This window comes from Doryrhamphus excisus, chromosome 1 (assembly GCF_030265055.1).
Source record: "Doryrhamphus excisus isolate RoL2022-K1 chromosome 1, RoL_Dexc_1.0, whole genome shotgun sequence".
In the NCBI taxonomy this organism is placed as follows: domain Eukaryota; kingdom Metazoa; phylum Chordata; class Actinopteri; order Syngnathiformes; family Syngnathidae; genus Doryrhamphus; species Doryrhamphus excisus.
Genome location: NC_080466.1, coordinates 32,056,249 through 32,077,701, shown reverse-complemented (window position 1 = coordinate 32,077,701; position 21,453 = coordinate 32,056,249). Strand labels below are relative to the sequence as shown.

The following is a 21,453-nucleotide window of genomic DNA, read 5'->3' as shown; positions in this document are numbered from 1 at the left end:
GGGTCTGCCGGGACCTCTGATGACAATGTGGAAGGTTTCTACATCCTCCTGCTGCAGAAAAGTGCATAAAAAATTTTTGACTAAAAATTAAAAAAGGTAAGGTTAACCCCTTACCTTTTTTGTCAAAAATCAACATGTGAAAAAAGTGGCAATTTTAGCCTTCTTTGGGGTCTGCCGGGACCTCTGATGACAATGTGGGAGGTTTCTACATCCTCCTGCTGCATTAAATTGCATAAAACATTTTTGACCAAAAATTAAAAAAGGTAACGTTAACCCCTTACCTTTTTTGTCAAAAATCAACATGTGAAAAAAGTGGCAATTTTAGCCTTCTTTGGGGTCTGCCGGGACCTCTGATGACAATGTGGGAGGTTTCTACATCCTCCTGCTGCATTAAAGTGCATTAAAAAAATGTGACCAAAAATTTAAAAAGGACAGCTTTGCATGTGCACACGCATGTTCTTTTAGCTTCCCGTCGTTTTTGCACACGCTGCTGCCTTGATGACGCACTCGCCCCTCCGGCGGGTGTTGCGTGTTTAGTTGTGGTGCTTTAGAAAGGTTGAGTCCCCCCCCCCAAAAAAAATAATAAAACACATTAAATGAAGCATTTACTGTATTTCCTCATGTTTGCTTTGGGGCGTTTATTCACTCAGCTGCAGAGTAAAGCTTTTATTTGCATAAACACACATATAGTATACAATATGTCTTAAATGGACATAGTACATAGTACAGGTTATATTTAGGGTTATATATACAATATGCCTTAAATGGACATAGTACATAGTACATAGTGGTTATGTGTGTGTATATATATATATATATTTTTTTTTATTTATTTTATTTTATATATATATATATATATATATATATATATATATATATATATATATATATATATATATATATATATATATATATATATATATAGATATATATATAGATATATATATACACACTATATATAGTATATACACACTATATATAGTATATGTCTTAAATGGACATAGTGTCGCCTTCCTGCATCACACCTTCCTGGTATAACACACTCGGGTGTCCAAAGTGTGGCACCGGGGCAATCTGTGAAACACGGCAGAAATCAAACCAGGGTGCATGATGTCACATAGCAACACGGAAAGGAAGGTAAAGTAAAATACGTAGCGTTACCTTTGGCTAGTGGCCTGAGGCATCGGGCGCCAGTGTGTGCTGAAGCTAGTCGCTGGCTGGCTGGTAGCTTCACAGGCCGCTCACATGATGGACATGGAGCCTCGGGGGCTTCCGGGAGGTGGACTGGGTGTGTCCCTGTGGACACAGAGAGATGGCGCTTTAGCTGCTATAGGTGCTGCTATTTTGGTTAGCGATGGAGGGCAGCCTGCGGGGGAGGGGGTGGCAGCGGAATCCTGGCAACCTGCGGGGGAGGGTGCGGATTATGGCGCCAACGCTTCACAGCCAAGGTCTGACAAGAACACAAAACATTCCCAGTTGTTCCAAACGGTCCCGAGTCAAGTCGGATGAAAAGTCCTCTGGCTCATTGGGGAAGCTGAAGATGTAAAAAGACGAATAGAAGTCGGCGGAGCGGAACGGGGGATATGGGGGCCTTATGATCGGGTGGCCGCGAGACGCATTGAGGTCGTTGATGCTTTGCTTCACTCCAGCGGATCCGACATTTTCAGGGCTCGCGTGCTGACAGCGGCTAAGCCCGGAGGAGGCGTCGCCGGCAGGGAGTGACAGGACAGGAACCCAAACGGAGAGATGAGGAAGTGCCACAGGAAGGAAGGGAAAGGTTAGCGGGACGCTCGCACGTGCGTTCATAAGATAACGGAGCCAGACGGACGACGGCGTGCACATCTTAGACGCGTCCCCGCAGCTCTGTGGGATATTTTTAGCCCCGGCGCTCCTGGGTGTCACATGTTCTTACATGGCGACACGCTGGGGGGGAGGGGGGCGGATGACAACAGGAAGCACAGTGTCACCGCGGGACACGAGGACTAAAACTAAAACAGGCGGGATCCAACATGTCGGCTCCGTGGAAATGTGGGCATTAGTCCTTATGGATTTCATATGTGGGGTCAGCGCGTCTCACATGTGCTTCTTTCTGGCCCCGCCCAGTGCAACCCAGGTGACCTCCGAGCCCTGAGGAAAGGCATGACCCTTTACCACTCCGAGTCCCAGCTGTCCTCGCTGCCCCAGCGCCAGGACGCCATGCCCTTGGTCAGTACGCACACGTGCACGCACACAAACGTGCACACACACACACACACACACACACACATTGTACAACAACAGGAGAGGGTTGGCATTTTATCAGAATAATGATGATGATGTTCTGACAACGTTATTAGGTTGGGTTGGAAAAAATATTCTCTACTCTATATACTACATCATGTATACAGAAGGTATACAGGCCATGTGTCTACTGTATATACTACATCATATATACAGGAAGTATACTAGCCATGTCCCGTATTGGCCTTTTGCCCAAAATATTTGATTGCAGTTAATCACATTTTGTCCATAGTTAACTCCCAATTAATCACATTTGATTGCAGATTGAAATAAGTTTTTATCTATAATAAGTAGGGGAAATCTCTTTGTGGTAAACATTTCGATGTGCAACTACAACGATAATTACATCCAATTTTATGTAAAAGTATATTAATGTGGGAACTTTGGGACATTTTTTAAAAAATACAGTCAGCAAGCATATTTTTGTATTAGTGTTTTACTTTATTATTAGCATATTAGCTCTTAAACTTGCCCACAAACGTTCAGCAAATCCAAAATGCGAGCGAGTGAGACCTCTTACACTAACATGTTTTTGTTTATTTGTGTCAGCTCAAAATAAGATGAGTTTAAGATGAGATACTGCTTTTAAATTCTAAATATTTGTGAGTAAAAAGCCTATTGAGGAACATTCAGAAAGGATTATTATTAAGTAATTTCCACAACGTACCTTTCCTTCGTGAAATGTAGAAAATAGCTCAAACATTTCATCCAAATTTCATTTCTCTTTTAAAACACATTGAAACACATACAAATGTATTATTATACTACAGTACATATTATTTTATTACAATACTCTAACTATTGCCACAGTTTTTGAATGTTTAATGTGATTTGTCCCACTTTTTGAAACGTCATTGAACGCACCGCTGCACCGTTGTCCGATGCCCAGAGGGATGTATGGATGTTTTTGGATGTATATTCCTCTTTTTCTTCCACCTCATACTTGCTCCCGAATGCTGATACTGCAGGTCCTTTGCAGGCAGTCCCTCTGTGGATTGGGGGGGGGGGGGTCAAGTCGGTGTTTTCTCGATGCCTCAGGAAGGTCACAGTGGCACTGGAAGCAAAAAGGACATCATGATGTGATGGCGTGCCTCGTTGCAGCGGCGTCACCTGCCATTGTGGCCAGGTCAGCATATTGACTTGACCTCCGCCCCCTCATAGGCGCCACTCTAAATACATACGACCTTGAAGCCCATCCCCACAGCCAAACATCCCATGGAGTCGATAGCGTAGCCACAAGATGGTTGTTGGAGATGTTCTCCTCATATTGTCTTCTAAAATGAAGGATGATTTTTACATCATTTCCCATCAAGCATCTGAGGAATCTTGTTGTCGGGTTGAGGACGGCGAGAACCACGCACACAGGAAGTTAGTGTCACTCCAAAGCGATGGCAACGTGGCGGCCGAATAATCCGGCTAACGATTCCGCCGCCGGGACAGATGCCGATTGATTGCCTTCCTGCGTGTGCGGCCAGGGATGGATGGCGACGTCCTGATCCATCATGTCATCTTTTCCTGCTCCTTCGCTTTGGGGTGAGTCGCTGAGGAAGACGAAGTGGAGAATCCTCGCAAAGCCTTCATCTCTGATTTCTACGCGTCTGGCCGCCATGCCGTGTTTAGACGTCTTTCCTTCCAAAGAAGCAGCCCTGTTTGCACTTTCCATGGAAAACCTTCCATCCCTCATTTCCACATTTGGTCTTCAGAGTCCACAGGAGATTCTTACTGGCTGACCTAGCAAACCGCCGCCACCCGGGGACCAGTGCTGGTAAGGCGTTTGGTTTTCCCTCGCCAACGCCATCTTGGGAATCACGTCATGAAGGAAACAAACAATGCTCATTCTGGTTGCCAGACAGAAGCAGACCAAGACAGCCTGTGGCACGCCATCGATAGCCAAGGACCGCCTCTTACGGCTTCCTGTTTCCTGCAAGCAACATTCATTATTGCCGGACCGTCCAAAGATTTTCCTCCAACCTGGCAACGTTCACATTTAGTACAGATGTGCTAAGAAGTTCTCTACATTTCACCTCAGCTTTGTCCTACCCGTGAAACGTCCTATTATTAACTCTTTCAATGCCAACCATTTTACAAGACATTTTAACCCTAACCCTCTCTCAGCAGCGGCCATTTTCCAAAGGACAACCCCTTCACTGGCGGCCATTTTCTAAAGGAGTACCCCTTCACTGGCGGCCATTTTCCAAAGGACCACACAACTAAATTGGGAATCCTTAACACTTGATGAATGACACAAAAGACATAAACATGTTTAATCCACCCCCCCATTGCAAAGTACAGCCAGGCGGCTCCATCTTGTTAGTGAATGAAAAAGCCCACAAAGAGAAAGTTGGCTTGTGTTAGCAGAGATGCTAGTTATGCTTTCCATGTTGGTCTCCCACGGCGTCCATTGCACGTTCATCACAAGCAATTATGCAAATTAGAGGATGATGTTCTGCCTTAGTGAGCCTTAATAACAGCAGGAATGTTTGGGATGGTTCCTCCTGACAGGGAACAGGCCGTCTTCCAAACAGCGAATCCTCCCCGGCCACGGGATATCTGTCCTGCGTCCAGAAGCCCGAGGCCGTGGTGCACGCCATGAAGGTAGGCGGGGCTTATTTCTTTGTGCTATATTTCAATAAGTGTCATTTTACCAACTTATGCCACTAGATAGCGCACTTGCACTCTTTAATAGCCAGCTAGCATACCTAATGAAGCGTCTCAACTGCGTTCTGGCATCCTGGCAGGTTCTGGAGGTCCACGAGAACTTGGACAAGCAGGTTCCTGAAGACTACGAGGACGACCTGAGTGAGAAGGAGAAGGCCATCGTGCGGGAGATGTGCAACGTCAGTTTCACACACACACACACACACACACACACACACACACACAGGTTGCTATTATGGGATGCAGCAAAGGAGAGAAGCTTGTGTTTTTAACGTTGGTCACTTTTTACAGTGTAAAGTAGGCGGTTGTACTAATGAGCACCAAGCTCTTCATCGTCTTTCTTGCTCTTTTCCCCTCCATCTTTCTGTGTATGTGGGGGGGGGGTCGCCCTAGTTGAGCTGTCAGAGCAATTAAATAGGAGCGCTGTGGGAAAAGAACCCCACACCCCCTCCCAGCACCCTCCATCTTCCCCAGCTGGCGCTGAAAGGTGCCGTGAGGAGAGCGAGGCTATCGGTGCTCGGCAGACACACAATGGCGGCTCTGTGGGCCGACCCGCCCTCTCTGGAGACAGAGACAAAAGGACGGGAATGCGCGTGTCCGTGTGGACGCTTTCATGGCGACTCGCCGTGACCACTGGGCCTTATTTGACACTAACACTGAGACCCCCTGGCCTCCGTGTCCTCGTCACCTGGGCTCCATGGAAAGATGACTCAAAAAGACGAGTTGATCATCATCAGAATGATGGATTAGATGTCATGGCGCCCTCATAAGGCACCCACAGTGCTTCACAATGAGGTCCCAAAAAAATGCTCTGATGAAGCAAGAAGACCCGTGCGGGTGAGCCAATCAAGGCCCTTCCAAAGCCGTTCTTCCTGTGCCTGTTCACTTGGAAAGCAACACTCCCTTTTCCCAGCAGAAACGCCAGCAGAAGTACGTAGTTTGGACATTTTGATTCCAAAATGTTTTTTTTGTGCGTGTGAACTTTCAGGCCGTCTGAACATGCTTATTTGAGCTGTCCAACTCCCGCCGCGCTAACAGTGCATGCACGGCCAGAGGATGTCCACTGATGAGGCCATTTGTCATGTCTTTCCAGGTGGTGTGGAGGAAGCTGGGTGACGCTGCGGGGTCCAAACTGTCCATCAGGCAGCACCTGTCAGGAAACCAGTTCAAGGGTCCACTGTAGCATGAGCATGCGTGCCCACCTGCATGGCGACCGGTCCGCCGCCCTGACCGGGTTCCCTCCGCCACACACTCAGACAGGCTCCATCAGCGACCGCCCGGTCCGCTCCTCACTCGTGTTTTCATCTCTGCCAGCGTCCGACAATTTTGCACCTGACTGGCTCGCCACTTTGTTTTGGTTTTGAACCCGTTGAGGCGACAGGAAAGACTCACGTCATGTGACACTAAGCTACCGAGTTCCAAGCACAGCGCTTCCGAGCCGGCGGGGGGGCAGGAGTCCATCTTGGAATATTTTTGATATTACCTCCTGTAGCACCCCCTTGCACCTGTCAAGCCCCCCCCCCCCCCCCCCCCATCCAAGGGACTTTACATTAGCATTAGCGTACAAAAGTGTTAACTAGTGCAAACCCACTGTGACCTAGCACCTTCTCGCTCGTTTAGGACCACGGTGTCTACCATGTTTGTTTTAGCGTGGCCATGTGATCAACTTTTGGTATTAATGTTTTTTTATGATCTTGCTGTTTTAGGAATCAGCGTTTCGTACTTTCTAACGGTGAACAAAACCACCACCAATGATAGGATGCTGTGTGCATGCTCGACAATCATCTTCTCAGGTTGGGAGGGCGACAGCTTTAGCGCCTTTGTGGAAGAAATACCGCATAGTCAGCACGGAACAACAGCTTCCGGGTAGAACTTGTCCGTGTTTTCCACTGCATGCTTTTGGAACCTTTGGTTCTCCACACACTTCTCTCTGTCCCCTGATCAAGAAAGAAAAGATGTTGTGATGTCAAACGCGTGGATAGCGATGGAAGCGCGTCTTTTGCTGCCTTGTGATTGGGCAGCTGTGGCCCCTCCCATCTCTTCTCCCAAATAACATCGATTCACTCATGATAAAAGTGGCCTTTTTTCTAGGGAGTGATCAATCCGAAGCCATGATCTTGTAGGAAGTGATGTACTTGGCCGCACAGCGTTTACATGGGGATCATTCTGGAACATGTGGTCTCCAACAGGTAGCTCGTGAGCTGTAAAATTTTAAGAATATTTGCGTGAACTCTTTAGGATTTTGTTTTAGTGATGCTGGATATTGAAGGGTGGCCATATTTCCATGAGTAAAAACTGGGACACGCGGTCCAACAAATGGGACTGCACGTTTCCTCAATGACGACGCCATCAATACCAATACCGATACCTGTAAAGCACACCGCCTCCCAATGCATAGGAACAAATTACAATTACAAAATGCTATAAACACCAGACACCAATTCAGAGATTGAGAGGCATTCAGATCTTCCCCAGACTAATGTGGCGTCAACACTTTGTCTTCCCTGTGGGTTTGTGTTGGGCATTGCTAGTCTTTCATTGACGCATGATGACCAGGACACAGCATCGAGTCCACAAGGACCGCTCTGTTAGAGAGGAGCCGTGCTTGGCAAATAAACAACCTCAGTGTTGCCAGTCATAAAGAAAAGAAACAGCTCACCTCGTCCTTAGTTTTTGTCAAGTCGAGCTGAAAGCCGGAGCCCATGTTCTAGAAAGGCTAGCTAGCATGTTCTCGCCAAGCTCACTCATCCTGAGGACCAAACAGATGGAAGAGGCCACTTTAGACTCCAATGAAAGAAATTAAATAAACGACTTGATGAAAATAGAACAAACGGGCTCCATGCGTCTTCATTCCTGCACCAACACTGCCCCCCTGTGGCGCAAATGCGCAACTTTGGCCTGCAACAAAAAAAACAGGTGAAATTGATTGAAAAAAAGTCATTTTATTTTTCCAAGTGCCACTATGACACAAAAGCAAAGAAGCGGGTGTGAAACCAACGTAGGAATGTAAGGATGAAATGTACAACGTCAATGATCCAGTGTTTGATATCACATCACGATATCAGGTTGATCCCACCATGAGGATCCTGCTTCGCCTTTGGGATGTTTGGGTACACTCTGTCATCTCATCCACCCTCCACGGTTCATGGGCATGCCCGGTGGCGGGGGTAGGGGCACCTGTGGTTGACCTTGAGGCACAGGGGGTGGAGGCGGGTACCCGGTGGGAGGGAGGCCGATGCCAGGAGGGGGTACATGGGTGGGGGGCATGTGAGGTGGTGGGTAGCTGTTGTACCCTGGTGGTGGATAGCTTGGAGGCATGGTCGGCGGTGGGTAAGTGGCAGGTGGGGGAGGGACTGGCGGGGGCGCTGTGGGTGGAGGGTAAACATGGTAGGGCGGCATCGGGGGTGCGTAAGTGGGTGGCATTGGCGGAGCGTAGGAGGGGGCCTCAGTCTTCATCATGGATTGAAGACTCTGGTAGCCCTCGCCTGACATGTAGGAGCTGCTAGTGGACATGACGTAGTTGGAGGGTGGAGGCGGCGGGGGCCGGTGTGGCAGGGGAGGGGGCTGGCTAGGGGGTGGGGGAGCAGCTTCGCTCTGTGGTTCTGCTTCAGTGGGAGGGGCTGGAGCAGCGGGTTTGCGCTCTGTGAAGGAGAAGAAAAAATAACCACATGCAAACAACCCAGGGGTCTTTCATATGTGGGGTGTCTTACCCGGGGGCGGCTGTGATGTAGGCAGAGGGGGCATGGGGCTCTCCAGGCGAGGAATCTTTGATCCAACTTGTTCTGGCGGACATGAAAGCATGATCAAACCTGCTCGTGTTGGGTGTTGAAATGAGAAGGGTGGCGGGGGTTACCTGGGGGCTTTGGTTCATCCTTGGGGGAGGCCTGCAAGTGAAAACAGATTGGAGCTGATTTTGCAGAAATGCCAAGGAAGGTAGAGATGAACCCCTCACTAGCCACTCACGTGTGTGCGTTTGAGCTGGCGCGTGGGGCTGGCACTCTGAGGGGACGTCTTCTTGGTGGGTGGTAGGGGAGGGTTGGCGGGCTGGGGCGGAGCCTGCGGCACAGGTGGGGCCGGTGGCATGGAGGCGGGCCCGCGCTCCTTCTCCTGCACCTGCTGAGGGATGGGCTTGTTGCCGTGGGAGTAGAGGTCCAGGATCTGATGGCAAATGTCTACCAGAGACACGAGGCGGTGAGGACATGCGAGAGGACACCAACCACACCTTCCTACCTTCCAGCAGCTCCACAGGGACGTCCTGCACAAACTGCTCCCACCAGCGGCGTGACGACTGCTTGGCGGTCCACTCCTGGATGTCGAACTTGCAGAGGCGGCCGGCGAGGTACATGACGGCCACGGCGATGATCTCTGGCTCCCACTGTAGCGACAGCATGGTGCATAGGCTGGGTGGGGTGGGGGTGTAACACCGTCAATCTCTGCCAGCGTGATGCGTGTACAGTCAGCTGACTGGTAGCTCACCTGTCGTTGACGAAGGTCCAGGCCATTTGCAGCACCTTGCAGACTTTGTTCTTCTCCCCTTGAAAGCGTAAGAATGTCAGGAATGTCAGACACTGACTTCCAACGTGGAAGGATAGTCGTCATGTCGGCATCTCACCTTTCAGCTGCTTGACGTAGCGCAGCAGGAACATGTAAGGATGCTCCACCTGCAGGTCGAACTTGATGGTCTGGAGGAGGATCCTCTCCAACACCATCACCTCCTCCTGTGGGACACAATGAAACCAAGACTCTGCTAACCCTGCTCCACTCACAAGGTTTCAGTTAGGATTTGTATTATTAGGCCCGTCACGATAATTGACAAACTGATCAATAGAAAGTTAAAGGTGGATAATTAACATAGGCTGGATGACAGGAGGGTTCACTCTGCCTCTGTCTGTGTGCATTGGTGAACGGAGTGAGGGGGCTCTGACCTGGATGAAGAGGATTTAGTGGCTAGTGTGGTGAGGCAGCATCCACTAACATGAATGGAGGTGCAGCGATGGTTTCTGTTTTTAACAAAATGAACAAGCGACTGTCTCACACAGATACACTGTGCACACCATACTCAAGTACAATATAGTGGGTCAGATGGGAATTACACCTCTCATCACAATGAAAAATTATCTAAAAAATGTCACTCAAATGTATTATGGATAACTTGTAGCACAATTACTGACCAATCAATTAGTGACCAACAACATTGGTCATGGTGACAGGCCTATGTGTACTATAACCAAGTCTACCTTTGGGTCGTCCCCAAACTGAGCAAACTGCACGTCGTTGAGCAAACTGCGTGCCGTCTTGATGATATCTTTGCACTTTTTGGGCGTTTCCTCCACTTTGCCGGCCAGGAAGAGGCAGCAGGCACCCGTCACCTGGCAACACACACGTCACCAACATTGATTGGCATACGTGGCTCCACACCCATGTGGTCAACATACGTATCTGGGGAACTGCTTGAAGGAGTGGAACATGTAGAAGCGGTGGAAGTAGATGATGCCCGTCGCCAGCGTGTCATAGTGTCTGCCTCTGGTTAAGGAGATCATGTGTGCCGGTCATGTGACTTACAACACAAACGGAATAAAAGAGGCAGCTAAAATGCACATAATAGGACCCACCTAAGAAAGCCCATTGAAAAAAAACAACAAGGGTCCATTTGCATAACATGAGGTGCATATTAATTTTTGAGAGTGAGCTTGTTGTGATAGTGGGCTTTCTATGTGGAACAGCTGTGTCTCGTTGCATGTATTCATTACCTGCCTCTTTTCATATTTGCAGAACAGAGAAAGTTGGAGATAAGGATTGTGGATGATGGGCAAAATAAAAAAAAACAATCAAAGAGGATACAGGCCAAGGCGTGTGCCCACGTCGAATATGAAGCGAGCCCCCTCTCTGCGGTAGCGGGCCTCTGTGCCAGGGTCCAGGCCTTCAGACTGGGAGGGGGTGTGGGCCAAGTCTTTCTTGTCCCAGTACCAGCACGGCTTGATGTGGTCCAGCATGGCCTGGCCCGGTGTGGCCATGATGTCCTTGGACTCCTTCATTTGCTGAGGAGAGGCGATGGAAGACGGGCCTGCAGTGCCGACCTGCTGCAACACATTTAAAAAATAAACACACCCATAAAGATGAATAATAGTTCCATTCAAATCGCAACATCACAAACAAGCTACAATACAGTCTAGAGTCTACAATACAAATACCAAGTTTAGTAGTAGGAAATACACATATTACACTAATAAAGAATACAATATTGGTCCTCAATGTCTCAGTGATTAGCATGTTAGTCGTTAACTTTAAGAGGATAGAATTGTGGAATATGTAGTCCATGCGTAAGCATCATTGAAACTGTCAGCATTCCTATTGTCCGAGGTCAGACTTGTGTCATTCTTTTAACATAATTATCTTTCCCAATAAACACCCATAAATTGGGGACTCTTATATTCCACATTATGCCCCAATAAAATAAGTATATAGCGGCTTATCCACCTTTAGCTAAAGAAGCTAGCTAGCAAGCAGAGCGCCGCCTGAAAACTTAAGTAGCTGCGGTTTACATCCCGGCAAAGTCAACAACTCTCACATTTGCTTGATTTATAGAGGATGACTCACCTTTAACATGTATCCGCTGGTTTAAAAAGTCAATCCAAACGACGGAGACAACAAATCGGAGGTGGTTGAACGAGTGCTAGCTAGTAGATGTCGTCCATTGTGACGAGGACGCAGCCATTATGGCTTACGTACACTACGCATGCGTCTGACGTCACGATGCGCGGCCCGTGGTAAACCGGCTGACTGACTGAAAAAAATGAAAATGAAACAAACGAAAAAAATCGACAAATGTTTATATGTAGACACATATTATGGCAAACTATGCTATGGTTGATATTTTAAACCTCTGTAAACACATTGTAGGAAAAAGAATACCGTACTCTATCACTTGATTTTTTTTAAAAACTTCCGATCAAGTCCACTAGAGGGAGCCAAATAACTAAAGACCAGCCGAGAAAAAGATGTATGTAATTGAATAAACTATGATACGTTATTCTTAAAAAGTCATTTGTCAAATGGCCGAAAAGACCACTTTTCCTGCTTGGACCCTTGCTGACCTCTATGCTAAAACGTGTGCTTGTGGCGGGAAAGTGGTGGAATTAGTCAGATGTATATTTCTCAAAATTCTATCTCTTCTTATTGGATGATTTGAGAGTGGGATGTGAGAAAGATGACTGATAAGAAGAAGGAACAAGAATGAAGACACTCCGGGGCAAAAAAAAATCCCAAATAACTTACAGATAACAATAAAATTGAGTATGACAATGAATAAAATACATCAGGATCTGCTTGAACGCGACCTGTCCACTCCGTTGTCAACTTGCCTGTGAAAAGTTCGCCTGTTGACCCCCCCAGGCCCCCCTGCTCTCCCACATCTACATGGCAGCCTCACCTCTGAGACGTGTGAATCATTTACGTCCGTATTAAAAAGTGGAATCTGCATGCATTATAAATTCATCCGTGCTCGGACAAATCCTCTTAACTGGGGGAGGAATTGTCAGGATGCGTCCCGCGGAAAAGTAAGAGCCTTGTCTGCTTGTATCGCCCTTAGCAAGGCAGCGTCTCAATCTGTCACTCACACACACACACACACACACACACTCAGTAAATCATGGCATAAATAATAGATGATACTTTCTTTATTAATATTAAACATTGCATAATGAAGCCACACAATCTTCACATTAGCATGAGCGTCTCATTGTTGATGTCACGCTTGGTATCAAAATGGACGCCTCTGACCTTTGAACCCAGGGCTCTCTGGACCTCACCAGCTCTGCGTTGCCCGCCCCCTGCTCATAAAAAGTGCATTATACGTGGCTTACCACTCATACATGTGACCTATTTTGAGACGATGCTTTAGGGACCCGAGTGCACGGGAAGTGTACCGCAACCTGTAAGGGTTGGAATCCGAGCATCAAAGGATGCATCAAAGTTCAGACTGGAGATTTTTTTTAACTATTGTTTCACTAACTGCAACGGTTAACTTCTTTTTACACTTGTACGACAGTTACGAGTGTGAAAAAATGTAATTAACTCAAGTCTTTGTTTCCTCTGTGTGTTGTAAAGATAAACAAAGAGGTAGAAAGAGGCAGCTAATGGATGCACGTCATGGGACACACGTATTGGGCCTAGCAAGGCAGCTATTCAAAGAGATCCAAAAAGCTCCACCAAGGTTTTCTATCCATGCTGTGAGCATGTAGTAACAGCTACATGGATGCTAACGTGTCGTACTTGGAGTATTTTAGTAGAACTTCCTTCCTGGGTGCATTGATGTCACATAGCAACATAGAAAGGAAGGCTACTAAAATATGTCGCGTTACCTTTGGCTAGTGGCCTGAGGCATCGGTCATCCAAATCCATTCTGAAGGTTTCAAGTTATTTTGAACACAAACAAACGTTGGCAAAAAGGGGGTCTGTGCCGCGCTTGGCAGAGGTAGAAATGGCAGCCAGAATTAGTCTTCATGCTTAAAGTACAGAAGAGTTTCTGGTCTGGCCTTCGAACTGGCTAGCGGAACGTTGAACACTTGTCGTGAAACCTCCATGACAGTTGATGGCAGTAACTCCGACTTCCTTTCCCCCCAAAGCCAAACCACTCAGAGGCGGACTGGCCTCCCTGGGCCAGACCTTGTTGCATCTAAGAGGTTCTGGTGCTTGTGCGTCGGCCTCAACTTTTCCTTGTGGTGTGCTTGTTTTGTGTAAATACCCGGCGGTGCGTTCAGGTAGCACCCATTAGACGGCGTGTCCCCTCAGAGGCAACACTTTGGACTTAAAAGATTTCCCATGTCCACAAACAGAGGCTGGGCGCCGCCTTGGCAGATACACGCTATAATGGAGGCATGGATGTATTATTGACAGCACCCAAGGGGGGTGGGGGGGGCGTCAAGGGAGGGGCAGGGAGGAGTCTATCAGCTCTTCATATCGTCTTCCTTTCGCATGCGCCGGGGCAACAAGGAAGGAAAAAGAGATGGGGTGATGGGTCGGGTCGGCCATGTTGTCGGGCCCACGTGTGAACGATGGCTGTCGTGCCGTCGCCGCTCGGCTCTCTCCAGTCGTGCCGAGGTTATGTCTGCTTGAGCCAGAGCTGAGATGACATTTCATTTATATAAATAATTAGTAGGCCTGAAAGTCCCCCAGGCCTGCCCCCCAGCAATCAAACTTCTAATGCTCTTAAAATTGCTCGCCATCTTTTATTAATACCCGCGACTGTAAAATGTATCGCAGTGGCGAGCCAACGCGCTTCCTCTGCTGATCCGCCAGGAAATGGTGTCAACATTGAAACGCTGGTATTGGAGGGATGGGGGGTGGGGGTGGGGGGCAGTGTTTCAACTGCTTTACATCAGCACTTAAACGTGTGAATACAGTGAATTAGGACGGCTCATTAGTGCCATTAATTGCCTTTAAAGTGAACACAATCTGCCCTTCAAGGCCTCTCTTCAGTTCAATTAAGGAGGCTGCAGCCGCATCAGGTCTGCCGAGGGAGGACGCACTTTGCCGTTCACCACCCGGGCCAGCAGAGGGCGCTGCCGTCTCACAGCAGGCGCCGTGCGGCACTGTCTTTGGGGCTCCACATGTTCAATTTACTGGCTTTTGCTTTAGCTTCCGTTGGAGGCGCAGGCGGCCGTCGTGAAAAAGGCAGCATATTCAAGGTTCTATTATTACCGATTTTGGTGCCCCATGAGTGACTCAAGTAGTGATAAACAGTAAGTCAGGCCATTTTAAAAGGCAAAAAATGTACGGTTACTCTGAATGTTTCCCCACTTTTGTGATGTCGTGATGAATGAAACAAATGATTCATGAAATAATTCCATTGTTGGCTTTTTGTCTTGTTGTCTGGAATCTCATTTAGTATGACCGTGATGGCTTTTCCCCAAAAGACTTTTTTCAGACTTGTGATTGGCTAAACCATCCTCAATTCAAATAAAAGGATTCAACATTGGAACAGTTTAGTGAAAGTAATTCCAGTCTCGAAAACCAGACATGTTTCATATTTCTCTGACATTTAGCATTTCAGATGTTTGCTTCGCGTGTAGTTGTTTTTAATTTGAAATAACTTTAAATAGAAGGAAAATGAATGAAAACATTTTAGTAAATGAAATGACTTTTTCCCTAATATTGTATTTGACATGACGCCTTTTCCAGAAATGGCTTCTATTGGCTAATATGTTTTTTAATCAAAACATATATTTTAGTGATTAAATGAAGGAAATGAATGAACTAGTATGGGGGGGGGTAGAGCGCCACCTGCTGTACATTAGAGGAATACCTGTCGGACTCTTTTGGAGGAATTAGCGTAGCTGGAGGAAAAGCCCCACACGGAGGATGGGATGGGGGGGGCATGGGGGGGGGGGTGGTAGCGACAGGAAACATTTGGACCGTGTTGTTGGACAAGGAGGAAGAGGAGGAGGAGGAGGAGGCGTCTTCTCCCCCCCCACCCCCCGCCGCCAAGAGTTGCCGTTCGGAGCTCGGATGCCAAAACGCGCCAGAGGATCGGTGCCAAAGGGTCATTCGGGTTTTAGCGCGCACGAGGAGAGAGAGGAAGGTGCTCGGGGATCCTAAAATTAACATTTCATTGACGTCAATTAGGGAGCAGCGGCCACTCCGAGACACCCCCACGGAAGACACGTCGCGGGATTTTGCAGTTGGTTTTGCTTTTTGCACGGCGGCTCCCTCCGCCGTCCGGGTGTCGCCCCCCCTCCCCCGAAGAAGGACCGCATCCTCCTCGCCGTGCGCACCTTTGCAAACTTGTGCGCCGTCCAAATAGCACTTTTATTTGTGGTCTTTTTGGAAAGGCGAGGAGTAAAAGGAAGGTCCGTCCGAGACCGAGAGCGAGACCGAGAGCGGACCGACACCACGGTGCGAGCCGACTCCAAGTGCCGTTCACCGGGCGATGCCAGAGTAAATGCCGGGGCGATGTCCCGCCGCAAGCAGGTGAACCCGCAGCACTTGACGTTGAGCCACAGGGAGACGGCGCCAGGTGAGCTACAGCCTTGTCCTCTTCACTCCTGGGGGGCTCGGGTCGGCTTTCTTTCCGCGGACGGGAAAACTCAATTCGGCACGTCAGGCTGAAAAACGGCTCCAGAAAGCCGAGGCTAAATGATTCCAATTAAATGGAAGATTTTCTCCACGCGTTCATGGCATTTCTAATATTATTTGGAAGAAAGAAGGGACTTTTATTGGCGACGACCATCTTCGTGGCGTTTCGAATATTATTTGGAGAACACAAACAAGGGACTTTTATTGGCCACGACGTCTCCTATTCTTTTTATTTGGACGTGTGCTGAATATCAACAATTATCGATATTATTATTACAGCTTTCTACATTTTTACACGCGGATTTTTACTCGCTTTGGACACCTTTAAGTGACACTTTTACCCCCCACACACATCTTTTTTATCTCTCTCTCTCACTCACACACACACACACACACCACACACACACACACACACACACACACACACACACACACACACACACACACACCAAGTGTGCAGCAAAGTTCCAAACTAAGTAGTAACATAAGATAACTTATCTCAGGCCTTCTGATGTCAGGTCAGGATTTGAGTGTTTTTTTGGGGGTGGGGGTGAGCTTTAAAAGATGAAGAGTATCTTAATCCAATTCCAAATCAATGATATGAAAGCTAGCATCATCTTCCAGTGCGGCTGCTTTGCTTAAATCTTCATCATCTTCATCAGCGGGTTGCATATTATTCATCGTCATCAAAAAGATGGCAGGGGGGTTAAAGTCTCACTTCGAGGTGTGCAGAGCACCGTGTGTGTGTGTGTGTGTGTAAAAATGTTGAAAGACGTGATAGTGTAGAATAGAATAGAATAGTGTACAATCGAATAGAATAGTGTACAATAGAATAGTGTAGAATAGAATAGTATAGTGTAGAATAGAATAGTGTACAATCGAATAGAATACTGTAGAATAGTATAGTGTAGAATAGAATAGTGTAGAATAGAATAGTATAGTGTAGAATAGAATAGTGTACAATCGAATAGAATAGTGTAGAATAGTATAGTGTAGAATAGAATAGTGTAGAATAGAATAGAATAGTGTAGAATAGAATAGTATAGTGTAGAATAGAATAGTGTAGAATAGAATAGTGTAGAATAGAATAGTGTAGACTAGTGTTTAGACTAGTCTACACACTAGTCCAGTGACTAGTCTAGTGTAGTGTGTAGACTAGCCTGACGTGAACGCCATTCCTTCCCACCATTATTATTATTATTATTATTGTTAAGAGCGTTGTTTATACAAATTATGTTTTAATGGCACGCCTCCTGTCACTTGATGGATGAGGAGACAATTCATTTTAGACTGTGGAGGGATAAGAAAATAAAATCCCCAGTACGGTTTCACCTCAGGGTGTGTGTGTGTGTGTGTGACATTTACCTGCATGCATTATTCCAAAGAGTTTGCATATTTTCATGTGTCTTCAGGGCACTCGGGGGGAACAAATTTGGTGTAACAGTTAAATATTTCCCTCCCCCGCTCGCAGCCACGGGTCACTTTGTTTGACGTCTTTTGTGGCTTTGCATACACGACACCTATTTCATTTACCCCCCACCCCCCGCCTCCACGCACCTGCTGTGAGCCGGCTGGATTGTCGAACCTGAACCTCACGTCAGGGACATTTCTTAGAACCGGACTGTGGAGAACGTCAAGTTTTCATAGTCGTCCTGGCTCAGAAAGGCGAGTGAGGGCAGGATGCTGGGCGAGCGAAGGGCCTCAATCTGGTCCTACCAGTTCTTAGACGCCACACACACGCATGCACACACACACACACACACACATATGCACACACACACATGCGCACACACACACACACACACACAGAGTGGCTGCTGGTTGAACCTGAGCCGTGACAATGACCTGACAAACACAAGTTGAGCCTGCAGCACGGAGCAGCTTTCACCTAGCATCGTCGTCGTTGGCGACAGCCGAGGCTTAAAAGATGAGTCAAATCATTAATCACATGTGTGTCTGGGAGGGGGGGGGGCAGCTAGCTACAAAGGCACATTCCATTCCCATCATAAACACACACCGCTTACATATGTCTCCTTTGGAGTATTCACTATTCAAGCGTCTTTCACTAAGACGTTCAAGCCAATAAAAGTCCAATGGCGGCAGGTCACAAAAGGCCCCTCCTCCAACCAAAACCTTCTCATTCCTGCATCCACACCCTTATCCAGATCTGCACCAAATGGTCCTGGCCCATGCATGCCCCGCCCCCTTTAGAATGGCGGCGTATGAGGAAGTGTTAAAAGTGATTCCTTTTATCCAGATCTGCACCAAACTTCAACAGCCCTGCCCCTTTTACGCAGTCTTATGTCCATCTTTCAAACGTAAAAACATGTCAGGACAAAATGATCTGGACACGTGCCAACTGCTCATGGGGCTGCTCTGTGGACCAGCCCCGGCCCCCCCCAACAAAGTTGGGTGTCAATGGCTGGGCTGGATCTCGCTGCTCGCCAACAACAACAAAAACACAAGAAAGGAAGTACCGGACCTGCACCTTTACCCTGACTTGCACCCAAGTGCACCGCAAAGGGGCTTGGGTAATTTATAGAAAGTGGCTGATGAAGAAAACGGACCCTCCCCCAAACGCCATCTTGGCCAAGAAGTATGAGAAGTAGAGAAGTATGATAAAGTACGATACTTACTCTTGGCTGATGGGGCTTTTGTTGAACTTCAATTTGGGATGGAAAGGCAAGCTCCCCGTAGGCGCTGAGATGGAGAGCGAGAAGGCGTGTTTGTGTTTGGACTGGGTCAACACACACACGCACGCATGCACACACACACACACACACACACACACGGATGAAAAAAACGTTACTTCACTTTGGACTTGAGCTTGTCACTGTGGGCTGTTTCCTTAAGGTGGAAGCTTCCGGACCTGATGACACCTGGGGCTGGAGGATCACCTCGGGTGGGGGGGGGGCAGAGACACCATTAGATTAAGTCAACAAACAGGCCCGCTGCATGCGTTGCGTACTGCAGTGTGGTTTCCAGCAATAACGAGGCCTTTCCAAGGCGCCTCGGCTGTCGGCAGGTGCGTGCTTAGACGTCGGGTCGCACCAAAACGTGTTTTTATCCATCTGACTTTTGAATAGAAACAAGATGGCGTAGCAGGAAGTCATGTGGACTTTCCATCGGACAGCAAGCGTGTGCTGGTGTTCTGTGACTTTCTTACTTCTCTCCAAGATATAAACACGTTGGTGGATGTCATTTTGAGATCCCAACCAAGATGTGGAGTTACTACACAAGCGTGTGCTTGTTTCCTGCTCTCATGAAGAGCTGAGGTGGAGCTGCCCGTGTTTAATCCCGGCACATTGAAGCTCCATTAAAACCAAAAACCATGGCCTGATGATGTCATAAAGATGGGGGAGGCCGATACGCCACAGTGGTGATATCAGCGATGTCACCTGGCAAATCGTCATGAAGGCGTTTGGGATGTCAGCCGCTCGGCCCGTAGCGGCGAGTGGAGTCACACTCGCTGCCTTTCGGCTCGAGCGGCGCCGGGCATCAGCGTGCAGCTTCCTGGATGCGCCTTTCCCGGGATGCGCACGCCGCCTTTTGTCAGTGTTGTTTTTTTCTTCTTTTTTATTTGCACCATATGGCACACACACACACACACACACACGCACAGTTAGCAGACGACGGCGACGAGCTGGCAGGCGTTGATTGGCGAGCGCCTCCTGATTGGCCGTGAGGCATCGACTTTGTTCCCTGGTTTGACTTGGATATTTCGCCATCATCAGCCGAGCGTGTCTGATGAATCTGACGCGCCTTTAAAAAGCTCGCCCTCGCTATCTTATCACAGAAGTAAAAGTTTGTCAAACGACGATGCTTATCTTTAAACGTTGCGCCTCGTGGCTTACAAGTCAGCGGCACACGGGCCCGTATTCTGGCGATCTAAGATTTATGAGGGGTTCGTTGCCGATTAAATACGCTAACGAGACGCCTGCTTTCTCGACCACGTCTGCTGGGCGGAGTAAGCCAGGCCGCTTGTAGTTTGAATATTTGATTGCAGCTGCGTGCAACGTTGCCACTGTCGTTTATCACCCCCCCCCCACACCCTTGGGGGCGTACACGTATGAGTGGGTTTTGGTTTCTTTCGTCACCCGGCTTTGAAGAGTCAGAGGGAAGATTGATAATCCATCAGTTGATGAAGTGGCGTGGCTGTCTTTGCATCCGGGAGCAACAGGGGCAGGATGGACTGCAGTACCTGCTGCAACCAGCAGGGGCGATCTTGACTCAAACGTTACATTCACGTTACCCGCTTTCAAAAAAGATGATTGAAAAGACGTAGAAATAATGTCACGTATGTGCCAAAACACGCCGTGTCTTGTCTAATTCTACATGTAATATCCTAATCATGAATCCAGAAATACAACCACTTGACTTTTCACCCTGCTAGCAATTTGTCTTTCCCGCCCGTGAGGCAGCGTTTACGAGCCAGGATCAGCACGGACGCAATCATTAGGGATTTAAGGCATTTAAAGACGCTATTAAAGTGCATGTATATGCCCCCCCCCAATCGCTACATCCTGAAAAAAAGCCCCCCACCGAGCTTGTTGTGCTAATGTGTAAGGACTACAGAAGGCACAGCAAGTCCAAGGATTCCAGTAAACATCCTTTGGCGCTGCTGCTGGCAGATAGGGGGCGCTCTAAGGCAGCCCGAGTCCCTCTCACAGTCTTCCTGCTCTTCTCTGTGTGTGAGCGTGTGTGTGTGCGTGTGTGTGTGCGTGTGCGTGTGCGTGCGTGCGTGCGTATGTGTGTGTGTGAGCGAGAGGGCCAAGCAGCTTGAGTTTCACGGCCGAGCGTGTGTTTGACAGGCTCTCACGGCGGCGCTTCTACAGACGTTTCCATTTTTACACTTAGGGTGTCCGCACACACACTCAGATACACACATTTGCACCCCCCCCCCCCCCCCCCCCAGCAAACATTCCATGCTCGGTTGCTTCTTGCACGCGTGCTTTCTCACACAGGTGAGAGGGGTGCGGCCCGCCAGAGATGTCCAACTGATATTGCGGCGGCGTAGCGATGGTGCCGACGCCTGCTAATTTACTGTCTTGTGTCCCCAGGCCGTGTGCGTGTGTGCGTGTGTGCGTGTGTGCGTGTGTGTATTTGTCTTTAGCGGCACAAAGGCCAACAAGTCAAGTTGGAAGAAGGAATGGCTGGCTTGCAAGCAGGCCGCGTTGCTAGCTGAGAGACGTCTTGCTGCTAATGCACGGCAAATGTATGCAACATGGCCGCCGCCGCAAATGTGTGCATGTGAAGGCTTGCGGAACGGTGCCTGATGAATTATGGCCACAAGCTGTGATCTGCAGGTAAATATGTGTTTGTGTTCCTTCTCTCCGCCGCCGAAGATGATGAGATGGAAATGATGTTGGCGCACGGCCAGCCAGCCTTCGCCGCTTACAGCCGAGATGTTTGGCACCGAGCGCATCGTCGCTCCCGGGGAGA

At 48.2% G+C, this 21,453-nt stretch overlaps 3 protein-coding genes and 1 long non-coding RNA gene across 8 annotated transcripts in view; 2 read left to right on the top strand and 2 right to left on the bottom strand.

Annotated features, from left to right (window-relative positions):
- ccdc85cb (coiled-coil domain containing 85C, b) overlaps positions 1-8,103 on the top strand; it is a 35,297-nt gene extending 27,194 nt beyond the window's left edge. Inside the window, exons 4-7 of one of the 2 annotated variants that reach the window (XM_058078178.1) lie at positions 2,104-2,205; positions 4,783-4,875; positions 5,019-5,117; positions 6,032-8,103. In XM_058078178.1, the coding sequence (XP_057934161.1) occupies positions 2,104-2,205; positions 4,783-4,875; positions 5,019-5,117; positions 6,032-6,121 (384 nt within the window). In that variant the 3' untranslated portion in view covers positions 6,122-8,103. The remainder of the gene's footprint in view (positions 1-2,103; positions 2,206-4,782; positions 4,876-5,018; positions 5,118-6,031) is intronic. The other variant, XM_058078187.1, reaches the window with a different exon arrangement.
- ccnk (cyclin K) lies at positions 7,861-11,802 on the bottom strand. Of its 2 annotated transcripts, none has more exons than XM_058078095.1 (11): positions 11,536-11,802; positions 10,780-11,015; positions 10,374-10,455; positions 10,176-10,307; positions 9,551-9,656; positions 9,415-9,472; positions 9,169-9,338; positions 8,902-9,110; positions 8,792-8,822; positions 8,649-8,720; positions 7,861-8,579 (listed from the first exon to the last, which is right to left on the bottom strand). In XM_058078095.1, the coding sequence occupies exons 1-11, from the start codon at positions 11,542-11,544 to the stop codon at positions 8,059-8,061; spliced, it is 1,626 nt and encodes a 541-aa protein (XP_057934078.1). In that variant the 5' UTR covers positions 11,545-11,802; the 3' UTR covers positions 7,861-8,058. The 2 variants fall into 2 exon arrangements, with proteins under 2 accessions (XP_057934078.1, XP_057934068.1); XM_058078085.1 differs by having other exon boundaries at positions 10,780-11,018; positions 11,536-11,800.
- A 495-nt stretch (positions 11,803-12,297) lies between these two features.
- The window catches only part of LOC131132540 (uncharacterized), a 38,421-nt gene continuing 29,265 nt past the window's right edge, over positions 12,298-21,453 (bottom strand). The window contains exons 5-7 of one of the 3 annotated variants that reach the window (XR_009130388.1): positions 18,826-18,908; positions 18,648-18,711; positions 12,298-14,059 (exon numbers count right to left, since the gene is read on the bottom strand). This is a non-coding gene — a long non-coding RNA (uncharacterized LOC131132540). Of the gene's footprint in view, positions 14,060-16,805; positions 17,733-18,647; positions 18,712-18,825; positions 18,909-21,453 lie in introns of those variants that run through there. The other 2 variants (XR_009130386.1, XR_009130390.1) reach the window with 2 other exon arrangements.
- Positions 15,363-21,453, top strand: part of bcl11bb (BCL11 transcription factor B b) — a 30,282-nt gene continuing 24,191 nt past the window's right edge. The window contains exon 1 of the mRNA XM_058078036.1: positions 15,363-15,952. Coding sequence (XP_057934019.1) covers positions 15,889-15,952 — 64 coding nt within the window. The 5' untranslated portion in view covers positions 15,363-15,888. The remainder of the gene's footprint in view (positions 15,953-21,453) is intronic.

What these genes read in the sequence shown, in the direction of transcription:
- ccnk (XM_058078085.1), bottom strand. An exon ending in TGGACCTTCGTCAACGACAG is followed by an intron (nt 9,339 to 9,414) that starts GTGAGCTACCAG and finishes CACCCCACCCAG; the next exon opens with CCTATGCACCATGCTGTCGC. An exon ending in CCCTGTGGAGCTGCTGGAAG is followed by an intron (nt 9,111 to 9,168) that starts GTAGGAAGGTGT and finishes TGTCTCTGGTAG; the next exon opens with ACATTTGCCATCAGATCCTG.